Raw genomic sequence first — 24885 nt, forward strand, 5'->3', positions numbered from 1 at the left:
GAACAGGGAAAAGAACCTTGGACCTGACTAAAATAAACAAAACCAACTGACCAGAGAAACAGAAATCAAACTGCAGACAAACAATGATCTGCCCCTGATAGCTGGAACTGAGCCCAATATAAGGGAAACCTGCAGGTAGATGAGATGAGTGCTAATTGGGAGCTGCAGAGCAGAAATGCATGAGTATTTGGGTGAGCTATCAGGGCAGATCATGACAACTCTAGCAGCCTTCTTGGCTTCGGCTCCTGGAACCGTCTGGGCGGCATCCGCCGTATGCAAAAAAAAAAAAAATGTACGTTAGAACTGTAACTATACGGTCATATGTTTACATTACTGTTTTTCATCACAAGGTTCTTTTTATTGCTGCTGGTTACCTTATCAAGGCTGCACTTTAAAAAATTAAATTGTCTAGAGAGCTGTTCTTAACGAAAATTTACAAAATGACAAAATAAAAAATCTGTCTGTCTAATCTGTCTAATGCTGTGGGCTGTCATCTGGCTGTATCCCACTCCTTCCTCTGGGTTTGGACTGAAGTTTAAAACCAGGTTAGTGACTCACACGCTCGTAGTCATCCTCTGCAGATTAATGTGGTCTCTAACCTGAGTTTTCCCCTCTACAGAGATTCGGGCCTTTTTTGCCCTAGCTGCTGAGTCGCAGATTCGACGTATTGTCAATAAACCCTATTATAAATCACATCAATCTGTCTGCCTGAAATTCTGGTTCCAAAGCCTGAGTTCTGACAATAGCTTACTTTACTTCTAACAAAATCTACAGTCTTAAAATGTCATTGAGATAGTCAACAAATATATCTCACATAAAAAAATATTTTAGCTCTTGATAAAGGAAAATTGGATTTTAGATGTTAATTTAGCTCATATTTTAGGGGTTTTATCAAACAGTTGGTGTGAATGCTCATGGCCGAAGGCAGAAAGGTTCTCCTGTAGTGGTCTGTCTTACAGCAGTTCTTGAGAAGCCTCTGACAGAAGACAAGCTGTGGATAAATCTACATGTGTGTATCAGTATAAATCCAAAGCAGCAGTAAGAAAAAAAGTAAACATATCAGATAAAATGTAAAGTTTCAGTAGGTACAGACACATATATAAGAATTTATTTGTGAGATCTGGAGACTGCTGCAAAAACTGGATACTAATTCAGTTTATAGGGTGATTTAATGACGTGTGTTAGAATTGTAAAGCAGACAGAAATCCTTTCAATGCAGCCCTTTACTTTCACTAAACTGCTGATGGAGAGGTTCAAAACAGGGTTCAGCTACAAAACAAAATTCTTAGCTTTAAGTAAACAACAGCAAAGATTGCATAGCTCCAGACCCACCAGAACATGACCATCCACCCAAATGAACAGGACTCCTCCAGAGTTGCAGAATCTATTGACACATCTTTAGTCTTTTCTTACACATCCGCTTTGATATAAAATGGGCAAAATACAAAAATCCACAAATCCTGCTTTTAAATTGACACACAAATTATACAACACTAAATACCTTAATCTTAAATATAATTTGTGGCAGAAAATGGACACCCTCAAGACATATGTGCTGCTACAGTAGTGGCAGCATCATGCAGAGAGGGGTGCATTTCTTCAGCAAAGCAGATAAGCTGATTGAAGTTGACAGGAAGATGGATGGATGTGGATACAAGTTAGACAGGGGAAAAAAAGCCTATAGCCTGAAAAACACTTAAGAATATGGACGCTCATGTATCGGCAAGACAGTAACCGTCAATATGCAAGGCCCCCTTTTCACAGAAAGAAGAGAGCAGAAGAAACAAAAGCACCACAACATGACAACATAGTCAGTGTTATATAGCATTAGTTTTTTCTCAGTATAATTCCCCAAAGTGAAACCTATGTGACCTAATGTGGACAAACTGCATAACAATTACTGCTATCTTTAAGCTTTAACACTATGAGTGCAGCAGGTTTGCATAGGCAAAACAGAAAACTGTAGGACAGATAGAAGCTGGACTTTTGAGCTTGTGCTGCTTTTTCCAGCGCTCACTTTCAGCATAACGAGGCCTTGGCTGCTACTGGTGCCTCTCTCCTCTGAGATGGGAGGTGGATTATAGATTACTTTCACCAGCCTTTGTGGAGAAAACTGCTCTTCAGCAAATTTAGGGCTGCCACTAAAGAACTTCAGACTTTAAGGACCCGAGCTGCGTCCAGCTGTCCGTGCCTCCAGGAGGACAGTGTTTATGTGGCTGAGCAGCAAGAGCAAAGGAGCCAATCTATTTATTGGTCACACAGCATCCAGTATTGTAACCAGGACTTTACAGGAATAAAGCATAGGATTTATTTTCCAGCTCTGGTATGCTTTTTCACTCTATATAAAAATATTTAAATGCAATCTCCAATTAGATTTTTAAACTGTTCTCTATTAAAGCACAGAATAACCTGCATTTCATTATTTAGATCTTAGTTCATTGTTTAAGCTGTGCTATGCTGGCTCCTTATTTCAGTGTGCTTTTGTAGTATAGCAGTTCTGTATTAGCAGTCCAGGTGGGATGGTCTCAGCCAAGCATTCAACCAGTTACAGGATCTATAATTGAGAACAGATTATAATTTAGTATTAGGCTTTCTGTATTATTTAATATGAATTTCATAGAGATACTCTGGGATTCAATAAGTTTACGGGTTTGATTTATATATTTACAGAAGAAAACAAAAATCTAAACATTTTTGTTCTTTTTCTAATACTTTTAAATCATTTGTAAACTGCAATATTTTGATGCACTTGTTTCCCCGCGGAAAAGGAATCCAAGTGTAAAAGATATAGGATTTATTTCCATGTAAAATAGTTGATGCAATTACTATCCATACTTAAGGATGAACAAAAAGGAATAACCGGTAACAACCACTTCATTTATTGTATATCATAGCAACTAAATGTAAAGTAGAGAGAAAGCTATACAAGTAAAGATCTGTTGTTTTTTTCTGTGAGAATCCATTTTGAGCAATTTTAGAAATCCACAAAGGTTGTATTTCAACCTCAGCGTAAATGTAGAGACACAGATAGAATGTGGATCAGTGTTGAACATAGTTAAGGCAGCATTATGCTGTGGGGTTGCTTTTTTTTACCCTCCTTTTCCCCCCTTTTTCGGTTTTTTTCGGTTACGGCCTTTTCAAACTTTTTTATTTTTCGGGTTTTGTTTTGGTTTTGGGGCCCCAATTGCGGGGGCGGGGGGGCGGAGTTGGTTTTTTTTTTGTTTTATTGAGGGTTAACTTGGGCCCGGGGGCGGGATTCCAAAATTCCCCAAATCTCAACATGTGAACACAGTGTCACACACCCGAGACCCTGTGGAGATCTGTGGGAAGAAACCATTCCGGGGGGGGGGACTTCGGGGGGCCGGGTTTGGGGGAGTTCGGCCGGGGACCCGGCCTTGGGGACTTGACCGGGGGTTTTATTTTTGGGGGCTTGAACCAAGGGGGGGCCTATGGGGCGGTTTGGGGGCGGTTTTGGGCGGGGCGGACCGGGAAGGGGGTTGGGGTAAAGGGGGACCCCAGGGGGGCGGCGGGGGGCACCAAATAAAAACCTGAAAACTGAAAATAACCAGAAAACATCACAAAATAAGAATTAAACCACTAACCCTAGAAAACAAGGAGCAAAGTAAAACTGAATACTCAAAAGAAAACAAAACAGAACCAAAACTATGACAATAATTATATTTCTGACATCATAATTTATATTCTGTGATGATCTATATAAAAACATATTTCAAAACAAATTAACATGTGAAAGGTTTTAGGGGTATATAACTGCTTGGAGGGGGTTTCAGTTTAAAATAGAACTCAGGTTTGAATTAACAGAGAAAATCTTTCATTTTCTTAGGCCATACTTTATAGGAATGAAACAAACTCAGAAATTCTACATTTCTATAACAGTTTATTCCGAGGATGAAGCAAAATGGAATCTCAACGCACTATGGTTAAAACTTAGATTTTTATTTTTATTTTTTTTTCATATTCCATAGACATTACATATCTTTTATTTAGGAGCCAGAAGTGTCTGTGGAAAAACATTGACTATGTAACCGTTTTCTCGCACACAGATGACTACTGAGTTAGAGTCTAAAACTGCTATATGGTTGATGGATTTGTATTTTTTAGGGACTTTTCAACAAACTTCATCCTTTTCTTCTGTTGTTTCAGGTTCTGGCTTCTTTTCATGGAGCATTCCTGGTGAAATCGGACCTTTAACCTGCTCTGTATGTTGTAAACAAACTTATTCCTGTTGCCATGGATCCAATACTATACTGCCTGACTTTTTGGTCACCTCTGTTGCATCATCTATCCACCACCTCCAGCCACAATTTTCCATTTTCCTTACTGGAGAAATCTGAGCAGAGCTGGGCACTCATCTCTGATGCTGAGTTGCAAAAAAAGCAGATTATCATCCGCACCTGTGACTATAAAGAAGTTAAATCCGCAATGAGGATTAAAAAAGCATCGAAACAGGATGGTACAAAGCAAAAAACAGGAAAAAAAGAGAGAATCTGGCAAGCAAAGGAACTAAAGCAGAGATATGCAGCTAATCTTTTGAATTATAAAAAGGATTCATCTTTGCAAGAAAGGTTTTGGAAACAATTGCTTTTAAAAGCAGCATCTAGTGAGGATGCAGAGAGAGTTTATGTTCCCAGTCAACCCCTACTGGCATCCACAAAAAACAAAGGATCTATTTTTAGGACACAGTATGCCATAAGGCCTGCTCCGGATAATGACATTGAATTTTTCAGTAAGAAGCTAAAGAGAAAAGAAGCCAAGTTCCCTTCCCAGCAGGAAGAAAGAAAAGCAATGAATATAAACAAAAACAGAGGAAAAAATGAGAGCAAACACATTTTAGCACACAGATTACAAATATTGAGGACTCATGAAGCAAATTATCATGACGGCAGCGTAAAAATGATGCCATGTGATGTGAGACAGGGCGCTTTGATCATGTTGATTCCTCACACGGAGATGGAGACAGAAACAGAGCCATCAAAGGCTGCAAACACAGAGAGGAGGTGGGAAATAATTAAAGAGCTGGCTGACCCCGCACCTTTCATCAAATCCTTAAAGGACTTCATTAGTGAAACAGAAAAACGCAAATGTAAATACTTTGAAGTGAAAAAAAGCTTTTTAAAACTCTATCTAATAGACAGAAGAGAGATGACAGATCTCAAGATAGCAGAAAAAATACCAGAAGTTACAACAGTAGCTGCTCCACCACAGACAACAAAAGAGACTCAGGATAATGTGGCTGGTAATTCCACTGAAGAACCAAAGACAGAAGAGGAGTCTGTAATACCATCGGCGCCCTCACTAGGAGAGATGCAGACTGAAACCACAACAGCCGGGTATATGACTGAAGAGACCACAGTAAAAATGGAGATCCAAGAGACGACAGAAGTACTCGGTCAAAGCAGCACCACTGACGTCCAGCCAAGTGGAGACCAGAGACAAACCACGCCACCCGACTCAGACTTGGAGCCAAGATTCATCAAATGTGTAACACACAATACACAAGCTACACCTAAAGTCCAGTTCTCTGGCCTCAGGATGAGAGATGAGTTATCAGTTATTACGGGAAAACTCAACCAGGATGAGGAAAAGGATGAGAAAGGTTCAGCCAACTGCGCTGAAAGTGGCAGAAAACAGGGTTTGGACCCCGATGGGAGGAAATCACAGACGATTTTTAAAAGTTCAGAAGACGTCCAAAAGGAACATACCGACAAAGATCCAAAGGTAAATGAATCATATAATCAATATCGGGTCAATAAAGAATACATTTTTATCAGTAGATTGCCATTTTTTATATGAAACTATATTGGCTTAAAGCAGAAGGGAACCTGTTTTGTTCATTAAACAGATATTTGTTAACCTTTGGCTAAAACAACCTTTGGTAGCCACATAAACAGTAACTGACATTAATTCTACAGTTGTGAACTGATGCGGTCCTGCTCCTTCAAAGCATCCCCAAACCATGACAATTGCACCTCCGTGCTTCACAATTAGTATGGAAGGTTTTCTTCCTACAATGGTGTATTTGATTTAAAGAGTTTGTGATTTTACACCCACTTTCATACGGGCAGTTGGAAACATTTCTGTTGTAGGGTTTATTTTGGGGTGTTATAAGATTATTTTTAGCATCTTGGTCGAAAGGCGAACTACCTTGGTCGACCACACCTGGTCATGTTTTGTTCTCCGCTTGTAAAAGTTTCCTCACTTCAATAGTTAGAAGTAAACTAAATATCTGAGAATTAATTTATTCCTTACCAGAAAAATGTATTATTATCTACAGAAAATTTCCAGAGCTCTTTTAGTTGTCAGCTTATATTACTTGTTTTTAAGTATTTTTAGAATTGACATTGGTTACAAACTGTGCTGTATTGAAGATCCATCTGGGAAAACATGTTTCAAAAGTAACCAGGATTTCATTGGGTCTCCTAATTATTTTTTCCAGGACTGTAGGGCAGCGGGGATTGGGACTCGCCAGGTCGTTGTGGGACACTAAGAGGAAGGACTAAATATATAATAAAATACATAAATATGAATGTCCCATTAATTGAATAAATGTACCATGAAATAAATAGAAGTCACATTTATTTATCTAACTATAACATGGTTAAAAGATAAAATTGACCATTAATTGATAAAAATGCACAATTAAACAATTCGATGTACCATTAAATAATTACAAATAATAAATGTCATAAAAATATTTAAAACAATTATTACAATTACTTCATATTACATCAATAAATTAATTAAGTATCAATAAATTTAGCATGAGGTATTTTTATGTGATTTTGCGGCATTACCAGTCTGTTAAAATGTATTTTCCAGTTTCACAGGCTTAATAATTAGGGAACCCATGATAAAAGGTGAAGGTCGTTGACTGAATGAGAACGAGTTGAGTCACAAGAATCGATATTAATGTTTAAGTTTTACAATTTGATTTCTTCATGCTCTCATTGTGTCATTGATATCCAATCACAATCTTGGATGTTTTAATTCTTCCCCAATTCAATGCCACTGGTTTAGATGAGTGTGACATTACCAGTTCTGTGCAGAACCCAATGATAATCTTAGCAGATAATTAAGCCATGAGGACCAGGGTTGGATCTAAAAGCCCCCGGACCTGAAATCAACTCTAGGAGGGGTCTAAGTTAAATTAAAAAAAATGTATTTTTATCATCTTAATCAAAGATGCTCTATTTCTTTATGTCTCCATAGTAGGAAGAGGCTACATCTGTTTACAAAGACTCTGTTAGAACTGCCTTTTATGGTGAGAATATAAAGAGGGCTCTCTTCTAAAAGTTTTGGATTTTTAACTACAGCGTAATGCATATTTAAAAATCTAAATAGCGTCTGTTGTGTTATGAAGTTTGTGTCTCAGACTATGAAGATAAGGTTCAGTTAAGCAGATCGGGTTTGACAGTGCCTAATAACAGAAGCAATGAATATTTACAGCAATGCACAAAGATGCAGCTTTTATATAGAGTTAAATCTATGTGGTTATAATTGTAGATGTCCTGATGGAACGAAGCAGCAATCCACAGTCTGACCTTTTTCACAAAGAGTAATCTGCTGGCTGTGAGAGAAAACAGTTAAACTCAATATATTGCACTCTTATAACTCTTTCATTCTTTGCAACTCTGGCTGCAGTGTTGTTCTGCAGGGAACTTTTGTCCAAGTCATAATTCTTTTGTAGTTTTATTCAATGTTTGCTCTGTGTTTAACCCTAATTTAAAGGTATAGTGGGAGATTTTTATGATTTTTTTTTTTTAAACATGAAGAAAAAAATATATGAAAGAAGTTTAAATCAATTAAATGAGAATTAAATTGACTAATAGCTGGATGGCATTCTTTAATTGACTGTTCTCATAATTATCCTTCCTCACAGGCTGCAGATGGCACCACACAGCTCTGCAAAGGTTTGATTGATCGCACTGAAGCTGGTTGGAAACACTGCAAGGAGAGACAGGCTGGACCAGCAACCAGGCCTGCATCTGTTTGGGACATCCCAGATGAAAAAAACATGAGGAGAGATAACCTAAAACCTCCCAGCAATGAAGATGATCACTTCTATTATTTCAACGGGGTACTGAAAAGAGTTCAGAACAATGTGCAAGTCTATTTCAAGAGGCATAGGCGCAGAAGACGAAGAGGAACCACAGAGGATGCTATCAGAGAGAGAGAATGAAACAACCTCAGGGAAATCAGAGCTACTTCTAGAGACTTATTAAGAAAAATAAAGTTGATCTCTTTACATGATTACATGCTGATGTTAACATGTAGAGATTTTCTTTTTTTTTTTTTTTAGAAAAGCAGCAGAAGGAAATAATCCTTTAATGTTGAGTGGAAAACACTGAACCTCTGTTTCATACAACAGCACCCCCTACAGGCCAGCTAAAGAAATGCAGACTCCAGGTTGAAGGACTGAGCCAAGCCTGTCAGAATGGCATTTCCTCTTCATTTAACTGAGCAAACAAGAAGAGACAAAACAACCGACATCTTTAAACATGTTTAGACTGTGTGAATAGAGCAGACAGAGCAGGAGGAGCTTGACACCAAACATCAGTGTGTCTGTTTGACAGACTAACCTACAGTTCGTGCACAAGACGTTTGCATAAAGTGTTCCTGTATTCATTGCTCTGCTGTTTTCTGTTACTTACTTTGAATGTGAACATTACCTTCTTTGTTTTGACCGACAGCATCTGTTAGTGCTACATTTTGTTTACCAAATGTTCCTACATTTTCTAAGAATTACTAAATTGCACAGGCTCCTTTTTTTTTTTTTTACATGTTACAACCTTAAGCTTCACATTGTTTTTGTTGGGATTTTATGTGATAGTCCAGCAAAAAGTAGCACAATAGAATTGATTCTTGTTTTTTGAAGTACTGGTGAGAAATGGGACGTATATTTCATGTCAGTCCGCATTACTCGGATACACCTTAATAAAACTGAGCCAGTTTGTTAAGCCTATAATGCTTTCTGGTCCTCTATTTACATAATGAACATAACAATGAAACGAAATGTTAGATAGGTCTAAATGTAAACAAAAAGAAGCATTAATTAATAAGTCAAACAAAATATCAACACTAACATAGTGCTAATAGCTGCCAAAAATATCAGCAGTATGTATAATACTGATAGTGTTTTACATGTTATGATAATATAATATCAGGGTTAGCTGCATATTCTTTTTTATTATTTGGTAGTTTTATTTTGTTCTTTTTGGCTTCATTTTTATGTATTTCGTAACATAAAAATCATTGCATATAATAAAAAAGTGAATTTACATTATATCACATGCTTTGAACATCTCATGGAGGACTGTTTAGGTTATTATTTGAAAATAGAGAATTAATAGAATTAAAAAATAGTAAGGCAAACTCATCTGCTAAAGCTAAAAGAACAAACAAGGTTGGTATTATCAAGGAAAGCAGCCAGAAGGCTACAGGGACTCTGGAGGAGCTGCAGAGATCCACAGCTCAGAAAGTCATGTTGAGTTTAGTTTTTCAGTAGGTATGGTAAGCAGGAGGGAGTCATGCAAAAGGAAATCCTTATAAATGTGTCAGAACGGCCCAATCAAGGCTAAACCCACATCATTTCTGTTCTTGAAGCCCTGGACGCAGTTTGTCTCTATTTCGGCTGTATGGCAAAGACAAATGGGCCAAAATTTAATTCTAAATGTAAAAACCGGGGAGAAAAACATACTTTAAAGGACTTGGAGCCACAAATGCAGCAAAAGAATCATTCTACCGTGTAAACACTCATGGGAGCTGAAAACAAATCTATGCCATCCTTTTTAGATTCTTGTTAGATGAAGATTTTTTGGGGCCATCACATAAAATAAGAAATACTGTCAAATATTTTGAGTTTGGCATGTGACCAAAAAGGAAAGCAGTTTTGGTTCTTTATAATAGGACAGACAAATTCAGTCCAAAGAAACCTATTATTATGTTATTAGTGGGAAAATAATCAGACTCACAGATATTCATGAGAGCATAGAATGGAAATAACTAAATGGGGTTGCCAACATTTTTTTGGTAAAAGCTTTTTTGTGTGTGTTTATTCTTCTTTTTTTAGCCTTAATCTAAATTTCTGCATTTTATAGAAAATCTATTAGTTTCTTTGTTAATGAAAAAACTATTACAACAAATCTCTGCTTTGGGTCGCTACTCAAACCGTTGGCTTTTAAAAAAGTACATTAATTTAAACAAACTATTCCCTTTCTGTGGCCTTTTTTGTTGTGCATAATAAGATGATCAGATTGTATAGTCAGAGAGGATACGGAGAGAAAGGCATCTGAGTTTGTCTGAAACTAATATAAAGATTCAGCAATTCTATGACAGCCAAATAATGTTATTATGTCCCAGAAAAAGACGCCTTTTTGATGCAAACTTCACTGTGAATGTTATTATCTCCTCCCCTGGAGCTCCAAACACAAACAATGTCCTGGGAAAACAGAGACAAAATGGAAACAGGCCTGTTTTTTTTTTTCTCTTAGCAGACTGTATATTTTGTCTGCAGTCATTTCTGTTGGAAAATGCATTAAAAATTAATCTTCCAACCTAACAGCAGGAATGAAAGCTGGGAGAGAGAGAAAAAAATAAGAGCAGCTCAGTGACCGTGTGGAGCAAAGCACAATTGTTCCCCAAATTCCAAAAACAATAATACAAGAAAAAAAATACAATAAAGAAAAGGAAAACAATTCAGGACATGTAAAATACTATTTTAATACTTGGATGGTGAAAAACAAATTCCATATTTTAAGCCCTAATTATTTGTTTTACTTTAGTATCTCTATGCAAACAGCTGTGTTGCTGTTTCTTAATAAATCATTAAAAAATCTCCCCTATTAAGACCAGCAGCACATCATTGGATTTGTATGAAAGTTTATTTTAAACATTTTTTTATTTGGAGTCACTGTTTAGTTTAACACCTCATAACCTCAGTACTATTTTCAACCTTTCAACATGTCTACAGTTTACCATGTTTTAAGCTCAAAGCTTATTCTGTTTTTGAGGGTAGATTTAATGTGATACAATAACACAATGCACAGTGTAGCCATTAGATGATTAGTTGTATTTGTATTTTAACTTTTAGAGGGAAAAAAACAACTTTTTAGAATCACTGTTTGCTGCAATTCTAGCAACAAATCCACTGATGCCTTTAACAGTTTTTAATAATAATAATAATAATTGAACTTTATTAATCTCACACTGGAATAATTCACTTCTGCATCCTAACCCATCCCCTTGGAGAACAGTGGGCTCCTAATGTGCAGCGCCTGGGGAGTAATTAGGGGTCTTGTTCAAGGACCCAGAGTGTAGTCTGTGGGGATTGAACCAGGTACTTTCAACCTCCTCAGAGAATAAGCGCACTGCTCTAACCACTAGGCCAAGACTCTACTAAAACTATTACAGTTTTGCACGTCTAAATGCATTTGTCCATATTCTCTTTACCCCAGTAGCCCAAGCACATTAACGTTAGGCTAAGTAAACGATCTGAATAGCAACTTTTAAGCATTACCACTGAACCTTAAATGGTTTTTAATCTTGACTTTGATTAGACCTTTCAAACACATAAACATTTTATAACATGTCTCTGGCTTTAAGTCTATTATCATTGTCCTGCTGAAGGATGTACCTCTATGCGAGTCTGAAACCCCATGTGAAGTAAAAGCAGCCCCACAGCATGATGTCATCATCACTTTGTTTCTCTATGGGTCTAGGTGTAGCAGTATTAGTTTTTTTTAGCCAAACATGATTTTTTGAATATAAGCTGATAAGCTGATTATCGTAATTTTGTATACACAGAGTTTATACAACAGGAATTTCAATGCATACAGCTTTTCAACAGTGAATGAGCAGCTTACAGCAGTGCAATGAACATTACCATTTTTAAAGTGCAGCAGTGATCAAGAACGTAGACAGTGTAGGAGAAAAGGAAAACCAGTTTAATGTCATGGTGAAAAAGACAATGATATGGGATGGTTCAGTGCAGTGCAAAATAGATAAATATGGTGCAAAATGCAGTAGAACATTGAGTTGTGTTCTATTTAAAGGGATTATAATCTTTGGTTTCATCAGGCCAGAGCTCCCTTTTCCATGTGTTCAGTGTAGGCCAACATTGTGGGAGCATGTCTTCCTACAACTTCTTCTGCTACATAAAAGCTGTATTTGGAGAGCCGGACAACAAATTCTTCCACCTGAGCTGATCATCTTTAACGGCTCACCCAGAGTTACCTTTGGCCTCTTGTTTGCTTCCTGTTTATTCTAAGTTGGCTGGTATAGCTGAATGGTAAGACATTGCAGCATGAAGTTAAACAGTCCTCTGTAAGCTGACCAAAGCTTGGAATATTTTTTGATGTAAATCTGTTTGAATGAGTACCTCAACCCTGATTTTGTTTTTCTACCCCTTCCATGTGGAACAAAAGAAGATAATGGTTATATGCCTTTTAAATATCAATTAGAAAACCATCTAGAAGAAAAAAAGCCAAACAACTGAGGATCAAACCTTAAAAGATGAGCTAAGATCCCTTCAGCAGATCATTTATCACACAAAGGATGTGGATGGGAACATTTTAAGTAAACTAACCTAGTTATAAACCTCTCCCCTCATGTCCTGGTTGAGACTAAACTTCTGATAAGCTGATATATAAGTTGAGAAAATGTGGTTTTGATAACGTTTGCAGTGTGCTGTGTCAGAGTGGCCCTGATGTACTAAACCATTATCTTTGTTAGCATGCATAATCTTCACTGTTTAGGCTGTCCTATAGTTCTCTATTAGCACAACTGCAATCTTTCTGATGGTCGAGGTTTTCACAGGAAAACAGTTTTCATCTCGCTTTGAAAATATGTCGGGAACATTCTGTTCCCTCGCTCTGATTAAACAAATGTGAAGCAGTATGCTGTCAATGATCTCTTCTTAACTGCAGTAACCGGTAGGTTAGTCCTCAGGGGCTGCTGTCCTGCATGGTTTAAGTGTTTCCCAGCTTTTACAGGACATTGGTAGAAACTAGTTACATTTATATGAGTAATAACTGGGTGAAAAAGGGAGAATTTATACTGTACCATAATTCTCACTTTAATAACATTTCCTGCTCCCTTTCCACTGTAACTGGAATGTAACGGAATATACAGTAAACAGTAGATGTTTTCAGAGGAATGTATTTACCATGTCACAAAATACACTACCGTTCAAAAGTTTGGGGTCCCACTGAAATGTCCTTATTTTTGAAGGAAAAGCACTGTACTTTTCAATGAAGATAACTTTAAACTAGTCTTAACTTTAAAGAAATACACTCTATACATTGCTAATGTGGTAAATGACTATTCTAGCTGCAAATGTCTGGTTTTTGGTGCAATATCTCCATAGGTGTATAGAGGCCCATTTCCAGCAACTATCACTCCAGTGTTCTAATGGTACAATGTGTTTGCTCATTGGCTCAGAAGGCTAACTGATGATTAGAAAACCCTTGTGCAATCATGTTCACACATCTGAAAACAGGGTAGCTCGTTACAGAAGCTACAAAACTGACCTTCCTTTGAGCAGATTGAGTTTCTGGAGCATCACATTTGTGGGGTCAATGAAACGCTCAAAATGGCCAGAAAAAGAGAACTTTCATCTGAAACTTGACAGTCTATGCTTGTTCTTAGAAATGAAGGCTATTCCATGCGAGAAATTTCTAAGAAATTAAAGATTTCCTTCAACGGTGTGTACTACTCCGTTTAGAGGACAGCACAAACAGGCTATAACCAGAGTAGAAAAAGAAGTGGGAGGCCACGTTGCACAACTGAGCAAGAAGATAAGTACATTAGAACCTCTAGTTTGAGAAACAGATGCCTCACAGGTCCCCAACTGGCATCTTCATTAAATAGTACCCGCAGAAGCCTAGGCCTCTATACACTTATGTAGATATTGCACCAAAAACCAGACATTTGCAGCTACAATAGTCATTTACCACATTAGCAATGTATAGAGTATATTTCTTTAAAGTTAAGACTAGTTTAAAGTTACCTTCATTGAAAAGTACAGTGCTTTTCCTTCAAAAATAAGGACATTTCAATGTGACCCCAAACTTTTGAATGGTAGTATTTATACATTGATCACTGTACAGATTGATGTCATTAGTCTTAGGATCAAATCACAAGTCTGCCTGCATCATTTCTAAACTGCTCAGTTAGTGATTGAGAAAAACTTTTTTTTAACTCTTACTTAAGGAATTTGCGTTTTACTTGAGTAGATAATATGTTGAAGTATTGCTACTCCTAGTTGAGTGCAATGTTTGGCTACTCTACCCACCTCTGGCTTTAACAACTGATCCAGATGATTGCAGCTCAGCAAAACACTTTAATCAGCCATGAACGGAAATCAGGTGTGCTGAAGCGAGGGCAAACCTTGAGCATGCAGGACACCCATCCCTGAGAAGCTGAGCTGGACGCAGCTGTGTTGGAGGCTCTTATCTGTGAGATGCACACAGATTCAGCTGTGGGAAAATTTGGCTTCATTTACAGCAAAAGAAAGGAATCCTAAAAAATAAAAAAATCCACAGGAGCCCTTCACCTACATTCGCTTTGCAAAAACTATGAATTTCCTCTGCTCTGATAGCCTGAACCATAGAAATGGGTTTGTAATATAAGCAATACTAACAACACCTTGGAAGAGGTGAGTTTATGAGTGTACCATTAATGGAAAATCAGCGACACAATCTTTAATTTGCAATGGTAAGCAGGGCATCAGCCAGGGAAGCAATCAAGAGGAGTTGAAGAGATTTACAGCTTAAAAGAGCAAAAAAAGTCTGGACTTTATATAAAACTGGAAAAGCTTTGTTGAATGAAGCCAAGAATCTCCATTTGCTTTTTGCTTGAGGCGAGGTAGAGGAAATAAAATGTAAAAATTTTGGTCAGATGAAACCAAAATGAAACTTTGTGGCTTTGAAGACTAAACGGTTTAAGTGGTGGAAAAGTGAAAATCCCGCTGACCTCACTGTAAGTGCTATAAAGCAGGGTGCTGACATCAAGGTGTGGACGGGCTTTCCGTTCAGCGGAGACTGGGAAGCTAATCAGAGCTGACAGAAAGTGCATGGAGCCTAAATTTAGAAAACAAAAATTGTAGGGTGCAGCATTTAGAAATATGGTGAGGGTTACCTTTCTAGCAGGACGATGATTGGTGGTGAGATTTGGAAACTCACTGAGCACAGGATGGGGCAAACATTAGCACATACAGATGGGAAAAGCTGCTAGGGATCGAAAGACAGCAAAAATTGGTCAATTTCCTTTCAATTACAATAGCTAATATCCCAATAAAAATAAAGTTTTTGGTTTTATGTCATTTAGGTCTGTGTAAGTTTGTGTCTACTTGTGAAACAAGGACTCTGCCCTCCCTGTTCCAAAAAGCCACTCATATTAAAAAGATGTAAAAATTTGTAAAACCTCTTTATTAGAGGTAAGAATCTTTTAATCCACACTCTGTCCTTCTGTGTTTCTTAGCCTCCCTCCAAATGTTCCAGAAATCAGAGGCCCTCATTCACCTTTGTTCTGCCGCGGCTCCACTGACACCCAGTTACATTTAGAATCGATTCTCACATCCGAGGTCATCCACAACCTCGCCTTCACCCCATGTGATTTTACTAATGTCTTTCTTCTGATTCCTCAACCCCCCTCCTCTATATACGGTTCCCCATCTTTGCGGCTAGAACATTCTGCTCCCAAACTCGGGAACTCTCCCACCAGACACCCAGATCATTGACGCTCTTCCCCGATTTAGATCCAGGATTAAAGCCTACCTACTCCTCATCGTTCCACTACTCCATATTTTAAAGGTATAGTGGAGGATGTTCTTTTTCCGGGTGGATCATCAAAATAAGTGGTCCACCTAATTGTCAGTCATTCTGGTGATGTGTTTACGTAAGGCAGCCCTACATGCTGGTCCCCGTTTTCTTAAAAAGTCTGATTTAGTGGAAAAATTGCTGATCTTCCTTTGGAAAGTAAACTCATACAAGTTTACTTTCCAAAGGAAGATCAGCAATTTTTCCAGTATGAGCGATGTAAAAAGCAACTTTTTAAACAGAGCGTGCACGAGGAGAAATGGAGTCATGCACGCTCTCATACGCATTTAATAGGCGTTCTATCTCGGCAGCGGGTACAGGGTTGTGCATGTTCATATTTTTTTTTTAAGTGGAAAGAGCAGGTCTTTTCAAAAAATTTGTAAAAATCCTCCACTATACCTTCTATGTTTCATTTCTTCGTCATGTTTTTATTATTTTTATTTGTAAAGGGGTCCTCATTACTATACTGTTTGTAAAAAAAAAAAAAAAAAAAAATATATATATATATATATATATATATATATATGATTTATATAATTAATTTAATGTTTCATTTGATTTAGGATTAATCTGAGATATTTCTTATAAATCCAAATAGTATCTGCTGAGGATTCTAAGCTCTTACTGTCCATCCATCCATCCATCCATCCATCCATCCATCCATCCATCCATCCATGTCATTAGACAGAAATTTAAACTTCTGTTCAAACTCGTTTTTCAAATTCTTAAATAAACAACATTTTTACATTCAGCCAGAAAAAAAAGAAGCACTTTTCCAATCATGTTTTGTGATTTTCTTCTTTTTTTCTTCAGTTAAAACTGTTTTGTTCTTCATTCAGTGAAGGTGCTTGGAAGATCAGTGTAGCTAAAACATTTCCTCAGCTGAGAAGTGATGCTTTGTGATATATAACTTTGAGTGAGAATAAAAGTAGAGTGTGGTAACTGTTCCTGAAAGTACTATTCTTTTTATTGTTTTAATGAAGTCGAGTAAATTTAATAGGGTCTTTTAATTTAAAATCTCAGTAAAATAGTCCATCCATCCATTTTCTGTTACAATTCATCTGCTGGGGTCGCGAGGGCTGCTGGTGCGTGTCTCCAGCTGTCTACGGGCGAGAGGCGGGGTACACCATGGACAGGTCGCCAGTCCATTGCAGGGCAACACAGAGACAAACAGGACAAACAACCATTCACACACACTCACACCTAAGGAGAATCTAGAGAAGCCAATTAACCTAAACATCATGTTTTTGGACTGTGGGAGGAAGCCGGGGTACCCGGAGAGAACCCCTGCATGCTCAGGGAGAACATGCAAACTCCATGCAGAAAGACCCGCAACCTTCTTGCTGCAAGGCAGCAATGCTACCCACTGTGCCATAGAGCAGCCCGCTTTTACCGTCCATACCCTTTAATTAGTTAAAACATCATTCATTGCCTGTTAAGACACAAGATCATTGTTGGAGCAGTAAAACTATATTAATATCTGCAAATCCTGAAAAAAAAAAAAAGAAATAAATCACAGGTTTTAAATGTACAACTGTACAAAACATTTATTTGAACTTAATGTAAAAACAGCTTTGTTGTATTTACATCACTTGCATCAGAAATCCATGACAACCAAACAGTAACTCTGGAAAAAAAAAAAGGCTTAATGGTTTTCCGACAATTACAGAACTTAATGGAAGTTAACTGAACAGCTTAGACTTGCACTAAAAGCATATAAAACAGAGATATTAAAAGAAATCTACACAAACACAAAAGAAATGATGCACTATGAAGTGAACAAGAGAACCTGTTCCTTTCTCTCCGTTCTGCTGCCAACAGGAGAAATCAGCTTAAAAACGGATGCAGCAGATGAAGAAAACAAATTTAGGAGGGCTGGGTTCAGTCAATAGAGCTGGATGCAGTTTCATAGTCAGTCAATAGATGGCAGTGCCAGCACTGTAGCATATATAACTCTAAATCTGTGCTTTATACATAAAAAAATGCAGAAACTGGGCATAAACAACAACAAATAAAGCAGATTCTGGTTGAACAGTTTTTTATATCTCATTATATTCCATTTGTTTAATGAATCCGTATGTATAAATAAAACATCTATAAGACTTGCATGCACTTTTGATGCACATGTACGTGTGCATACAGGGAGGATTTTATAAAGAAACATCTGAGCTACTTTTCAAATCCAGGAAAAGATTTTCCTTCATCTTACAACCATAGGAAACAATCTGTACCTGCACCCATCCCAACAAGACAGGAGACGAACTACTTCTTCAGTCGGTTATTTAAAAAGAGAGTAACATCTGAAGATCATGGAAGAAAACTGGAAAAGAAACATTCTGCATTAGGTGTTAGGGGAAAAACCTTCTGCACCGTCCTGAACGTGGAATCAGCAAAAAGTGGCTGATGAAAGGCACACGGATCACATGGACATAAAGACGCCAATTTGTCAACCAGAACTTAGTCTGACGAGCAGGAAAAAAAAAAAGCTACATTTTTTTTTGTCATTTTAGAAATTGAAAGGATCGGATCTCGAATCGTTTTCACCCTGCAAGGACGTCACAACGCCGAGGCGATTGTGTGCATCTTTAGGGTCGTTTTGGCAAAGGTATAAATAAAAAGAGATAATCTTCTAAATAAATATGAAAATAAATAGGAAACGATCAACAAAAGCTCTGATAGAAATGTCCTGCAAATTCCTTCAACAGTGTTTGAGATTGAAAACACTGAACACATAAAGACCGAAGACACGACTGGATGGGATGAAAACAGCTTCAGGAACAAAATGGAAATAAAAAAGCTGGAAGAGTAGGGATGGATGTTAGTATGGGAATATTTTCCCATTTTAGTGAGAAAAATATTCATGGACTAGAATTGATGGTGTGCTAAAAGAATCATCAGAACACATTGAAACATGACCTGTTTTTATGCTCAACATGTGCCTCATATCAGTGCATTAAACAGGCACGGTATTGGTGACACGTGCGACGCCACTCCTTCTAACCAGTGTATATATCTGCGCCTCCTGGCTTTCAGTGTCCGGCTGAGCGTTTCTTTACGTCAGCAGAGAACATCCAAACCTGTCGGAACACAAAGCTAAAGCCTTTGGGATTTTTTAGAAAGCATACTTTAACATAGTTTCTGTCTTTAATGTTGTCGAGCGTTGCTTTCGTAGTGAATCTTCAGCATTAGGCGAGTAGTCAACAACGTCAGACGGCTGATCAGTCTGCCCCATATGTGTTTCTCTTTTTTTTTCTACAACTACTGGCTTTTTGAAAGCATGGCTTAACAGCCACAGAGGAGGTAAGCCTGTTTGGGAGACATAGTGTCCGACGACGGTGTCCGTGTGGCTGTAGTTTGTGCCGATGGTGAGCGCGATGCATTTACTTCATTGGCAGTTCACCGTGGCCGAGGGTTTCAGGGCGTTTCCGCGTGCTTGTAGTAGCCCCTCTTGAGGGCCGAGTAGGCGATGCACTCGGCCGAGCGCCGCTGGTCCATGCTTAGCAAGGCCTCCAACAGGTCGTTGATGTCGGCCTTCAGCCCCTGCCTCTGCATCCAGTTCTTCAGCAGTTCGTACACTTTGTCGACAGAGGGGCCGCTCTCCGCGATGCGGATGTGGTTGTCGCTGATGCCGATGAGTCGGAAGAACTTGTTGTGGATCCGGACGTCCAGGTACTCGTCAAACAGGTCGAAGCTCTTCCTGAGGGACCTCTCTGACCCTTTAAAATAAAGAGGACATGAATACTGTCAACAATACGATTTACTATACCAAGTCTTATCTAAGAACTGACTGATTTTCAAATGATTATGTGCCACACAGAGTGACTTTTGGCACAAATAATCCCTTCAAATGATGAAAAGAATCTCTATTAAATTTATACCAGGACTTTGAGCCCAAAACCTTTATTTTGTGTTGTTTTTTTAACCAACTGGAGCTTGATTTTCTGGTGGGTTTAACATATCCCAGGTGTGCTCAGGCTTTAAGCCACAATAGGATGGTGAGACATTTACTCTACAGATTTCCTTATATTTTGGATGTTGATTCAGGTTCTGTTGTGACCTTTTTGACGAGTGTCCAAAGCGCCCTAAGCGTAATAGCAGTAGGCTGTTCACCATTTCTAGTCTGACAGCAGTCATTTTGGAGCAGGATGGATTTATCTTATAGTCTATGTAATCTTGTCATGTTCTCTTTAGGTTGATATTATGTGCTTCCATGGATTTGGCAATAATTTAATCCAGTGTTTCCCAACCTTTTTTGACTTGTGTAACCTGTCTGGTATTTTGTCTTACCATGAGTAGCCCCTTCTCAGTCAAAAGTATAGCTGATTGTCTAAAAGTGGAACAAACAATAACGTTTTATAATGCATATATGCATTTTATTCTTTCCATCTCAAATCGAAAACCTAACCTTACAGTTAGTACGGAATCGCAATATATACAAAATCGTATTAAAAAACCTGTATTTATTAAAACTGGAGCTCTGCTGTGTAATTCCCCTATAACCACATTTAAACTTGATGAACTGGGAGCAAAACTTATGAAATTATAGTCAGACTAACGTTAGTATTACTTTACTTATTACTTAGTTTTAAGTAATTTAAGTAAGTTGAGCTCCAGTACCTCAATATCAGCTGATACCAGACTGTTCTCTACATCATACATGTTCGTCTGCTCGGTTTGGATGGTTGTCAAAGTTAAAGATGAACTCAAAGAGAAACTGACTTTTTGGTTGATAGAAGCTTATTTAATTTTTGATCTTCACAAAGCAAAAGAGATCCCAGCCCTATTTTATTTTACTACCTAAGAAATAACATATTGTCATGTACCCCTTGTGGCTACTAAGGGTACGAGTACCCCCGGTTGGGAATCACTGATTTAGCCGACTGAGGCTAGCTAAAAATGAACCAAAGATATGGTTCATCAAGTGCATTTTTGATCAAAAAGGGGAGTAATGGGATTTCAAACAAGGGTCAGGTTGTTTTGAATAGATTTATTTCCTCTTTAATAGATAAAATCCGCATTTAAAACTGCCATAGCATATTATTTTGGTTATCTTTGTTTGATATATCTTTTTTAAATGATCTAAAACCTATGACCATATAAAAAAAAGATCTTTATGGGGTTGAATACTCAGTCAGAGCACTGTATAACTCTCAACTGACATTTTTCAGTTTATGTTTTCTTTCAATAAATGGCTAAAACATTTTATTAACATTATAAAACATTTTCTATTTTCCCGTCATATATTAACATTAAGGCCATTGAAGAATCTCAACTATAAACTTTCATTTCTAAAGAGATCCTCTCCTCTTCAATTTAGCGTGAGAAAAAACAGCAGAGAAAGTCAGCATGTTCTCAGCCCCTAAAGGCTCAGATCAGGCCTGACTACCATAACATTGGCAATCAACCACAAGTGGGAGATCTGTTGTGATGTTTTATTTTTTTCCTAAGTTCTCTGCGATCTGGCATGGAATGCATTTCACTGGGCAGTTTGTGTGTAAGCAAAATAAAAGGAAAACTATCCTCCTGATAAGTGATGGAAATGCCTTTTAAAGGTCAAAGTCTCTCCTTCCTGCAGCGAGATTCTTACCGAGTAGTGGCACCAATCGATGTCCTAAGGGGTCATCCTGCAGCGCACCCAAAACAAAACAAAGAGAAAGAGAAAAATTATAGAAGTGTTCAAAGGTGTATCATTTAAGGCTTAAAACCACAAACTGGGGATCATTTGATAGATTAATGCAAACCAAAGCAATACCATACAATGGAAATTAAAATTAAAACATAATTAAAACAAAAATGGAGAGTAAATTTCTTTTTAGTCCCTCCACTTTAAGTAAAAAAATTTAAGATTATCAGTGATGATCTCAGCAGCTCATCTAAAGTCACCATAGGGCTCTTGCTTGCTTCTCAGACTAATATTCTCCTTCTCCTCTGGTCTTGGTAGGTTTATAAAGGTGCTATAGTCTAAGCTAAGGACATTATTTCATAATGTAACCCTAAATTTAACTTTACAGCTTTGTCTTGGCCAGTTTGCTGTGTTCCTCCTTCTTAATGATGCTTAATAGAACAGCTGAACCTATGCAGCGATGAGATTACACACAGGAGGATTAAACTGACTGATTAGGGAACTTCTAAAGGAAACTGGTTGCACTGGATTTAATTTATTTGCTATCATATAAAAGCGGCTAAAAAGCATCAATATTTCTCAGTCCACTCCCAAATAATGCATTTTGATGTTTGTTAAGATGTCAAGTTCTGCTGCTCACCGTGTCTGAGGGAAGCTGTCTGAAGCCAGAGGGGCTCTGGTGTGGGGTGTTGCCAGAGGAGGCAGCTGTGGGCAGAGCCGAAAGGCTCGTCTGAGACGAGCTGGTGGTGTTGGGCAAACTGTCGCCAAGTCCGCGGTCTTCATCCTCCAGAGGGGGGCAGGGCTTTGTCATCCCCTGGGTCTCCTGCAGCAGCGGTCTTGATTCTGGGCGGGGCTCCTCGCCCTCTAAACCTGCGTTCTGATTGTTCTGTTTCTCCTCAGCAGTTGCTCCACTCTCATGCTAACCAAGACAAAAAAAGAGGGAAATATATTGATGAAATGTCTGTCCAAACATATTTGCAAATGGTTAAGAAAATAGACCAAAATATGACCAAATGCTACTTACAATGGGAATCTTTACAATTTCACTGGAGTCACAAGGGGTCTTTGAACCTATTGAGAACCAGAAAATCGTTTAATGGCAAGAAAAGTCAGCTAAATGTTGATGCTTGGTTGTCAGAAATTACATGGACTTACATGGTACGTCACACGAATGCTGCTTCTTTAAGAACCACAGAATGGATGCAATAACGACAATGACCATGATGCAGATCAAAAACAATAAAACAACAAACCCTGGAAGAAACCAACACAGATTAGAGAGAGATTCAAGCAGCAAAACAAGGGAATATTTGCAAACAGGACGCCAGAAAATTACAGGTATTTGTTGAAGCATTGGGAGCCACGGGCGGCTTTGGTGCGACGGTTTCAGTGGGAGACGGATCCCGCCTTCGGCACTCGGTGTTAGAAAAGGGCGTGCACTTCTTTACCTCCTCCTCACCCGGTTTGCACCTGAAATATTGAAGAAGAGCAGTTGCCATGGGAACATATCAAACAGATGCTGCCTAAATATATACAGTTTTTTTCCCTCTAGAAGCAAAACGTACTACTTCATGAAATCCCAATAAAATGAGGTTTGTGTCATTAACGTAAGGAAATGTGAAAAAACTCAATGCGTATCAACCCTTTGCAGCATAACCAATGCCCAATGCAGGTAATTGTTAGGCGACACTCACTTGGCACAGCGTTTGCAGACTTCACAGGCCTGGTCAGGAACACAGAAGGTACCAGGTCTGCATTGGCACTTGGTGTCTGTGGTGGTGGTGCAGGAAGCAATTTTAATTTCATCTGGAAAAGAGGAGACAAATATTGTGAGGAAGCCCAAAGATGGTGACTCTGACTCAGTGTATTTCTCGTGTGGGTGTGAAACCGCATTTGGGTCAGCTTGACATGAACAAGGTTTATCAATGAGGAAAGAGAAGCAAAGCTAGTGTCTTTAGCTTATTTATAGCCAGTTAGTGACTCTGCTGCGACTTCCTCTTTTACAAAAGAAAAGGTTTATAACTGGGTTTTCTTCTTTCATTTGACATGAGAAACTGAGAAACCACCTTGGTCCTTTATGACTTAAAAAATGTGATCAAATAAAAACTGAAGAAAACATAAAAAGCAAAGCAACGGCCCATCTTCACCATACACTAGTTCTACACTAGGTCAGTGCTTTGGGAAATATAGAGGGAAACTCTTTCTTTGTTCCTAACCAGGGTATACGGGATAAGCAGTTTATCTGCAGCCCAGAGGAGGATATTGGATAAGCTCATCAGGAGAAAAAGAAAGCACTATAAGAAAAACAAGATCCCTGTTGGACAATGTCTCCTACGCCATACCTCAAGCCGATTATGGTGTAGGAGACATACAGCCGCAGAGCTGGAGAGCTCTTTCAGTAGCATCACAGATGCTCAAAGAAGCGCAGCTGCAGATCCTTCCTCCCAGCTGCTGATAGACTTTAAAATCTCTGTTGCTCCCAACAAACTCAGTGTTGACAAACAGCTACCAGTTCTACCGATTGTTGATCAGATCCAGAATCATTTACGCTGTTTCAAATGCTAATGTCTACTTCTATCATTTTGAGCTTCTTAAGGAGTGTTTGATTTACAATCAGGTGTATTTAGATTTATCGTTTTTTTTTTGTTTTTTTTTCTTTCTTCTATCAAACATGCTTTAATATCTGTTAATATTTACACATAATTTTTCCCTTTCTGTAAAGTACATTGGCATCTGCAGTGTTGTATAGTAGCCAAGTAAAAATACTTCACTACTGTACTTAAGTATATTTTGGAGTACTTTATACTTTCCAAGAGTATACATTTTTTTGAGAACTTTCACTTTTACTTCACCACATTTACGAACTTAATTGCATACTTTTACTCCAATACATTTTCAATGTTTGGTTTAGTTAATAAGTAATAAAAAAAAAAAAAATAGAGCGAGAGAAACGCAAGTGTTTTGACCCCACCTACTGACTACAAAGTCGGGTCTTGTCTGGGCTTGTTCATCAACACCAATAGAATACACCTGTTTTGCAAAGCTAGTCTAAATTTATCCTACACTTGGTTGTTTATATTATTTTAAGTAAATTTAACCTTCAAAGTTTACCAAAATGTAAAAAAATGTCATTCAAACTGCACTACTTTTTACTTATACTTTTCACTACATTACTTGAGTACATCTATTTTTACAGTAATTCTTATACTTAAGTACAAGCCATTTCAGATACTTTAAGACTTTTACTCAAGTAACATTTCAGTCAGTGACTTGGACTTTTACCAAAGTCATATTTTGGAGAGGTACTTATACTTTTACTTGACTTCGACATTTCAGTACTTTATACAACACTGTATACAACAAAGGACTCAGTCAGCACTTTATGCAGATTTTAAAAATATATTATAATAATGGTGATGTTGAGGC

At 38.0% G+C, this 24885-nt stretch overlaps 2 protein-coding genes across 2 annotated transcripts; one reads left to right on the forward strand and one right to left on the reverse strand.

Annotated features, from left to right (window-relative positions):
• The first annotated feature begins 2081 nt into the window (after positions 1-2081).
• Positions 2082-8200, forward strand: LOC107092851. The gene is made up of 3 exons (XM_015387524.1): positions 2082-2323; positions 4165-5739; positions 7901-8200. The coding sequence occupies exons 2-3, from the start codon at positions 4252-4254 to the stop codon at positions 8198-8200; spliced, it is 1788 nt and encodes a 595-aa protein (XP_015243010.1). The 5' UTR covers positions 2082-2323; positions 4165-4251.
• Positions 8201-17384: 9184 nt separating this feature from the next.
• Positions 17385-23404, reverse strand: LOC107092852 (tumor necrosis factor receptor superfamily member 10B-like; the record flags this gene model as incomplete). The annotated part of the gene is made up of 7 exons (XM_015387525.1): positions 17385-19552; positions 21424-21460; positions 22100-22378; positions 22484-22530; positions 22615-22713; positions 22796-22929; positions 23154-23404. Coding segments are annotated over 7 exons (1149 nt in total), but the record flags the coding sequence as incomplete, so codon positions are not given.
• Between the last annotated feature and the right edge of the window lie 1481 nt (positions 23405-24885).

The sequence above is a fragment of the Cyprinodon variegatus genome, unplaced genomic scaffold (assembly GCF_000732505.1).
Source record: "Cyprinodon variegatus isolate N-32 unplaced genomic scaffold, C_variegatus-1.0 Scaffold397, whole genome shotgun sequence".
NCBI lineage: Eukaryota > Metazoa > Chordata > Actinopteri > Cyprinodontiformes > Cyprinodontidae > Cyprinodon > Cyprinodon variegatus.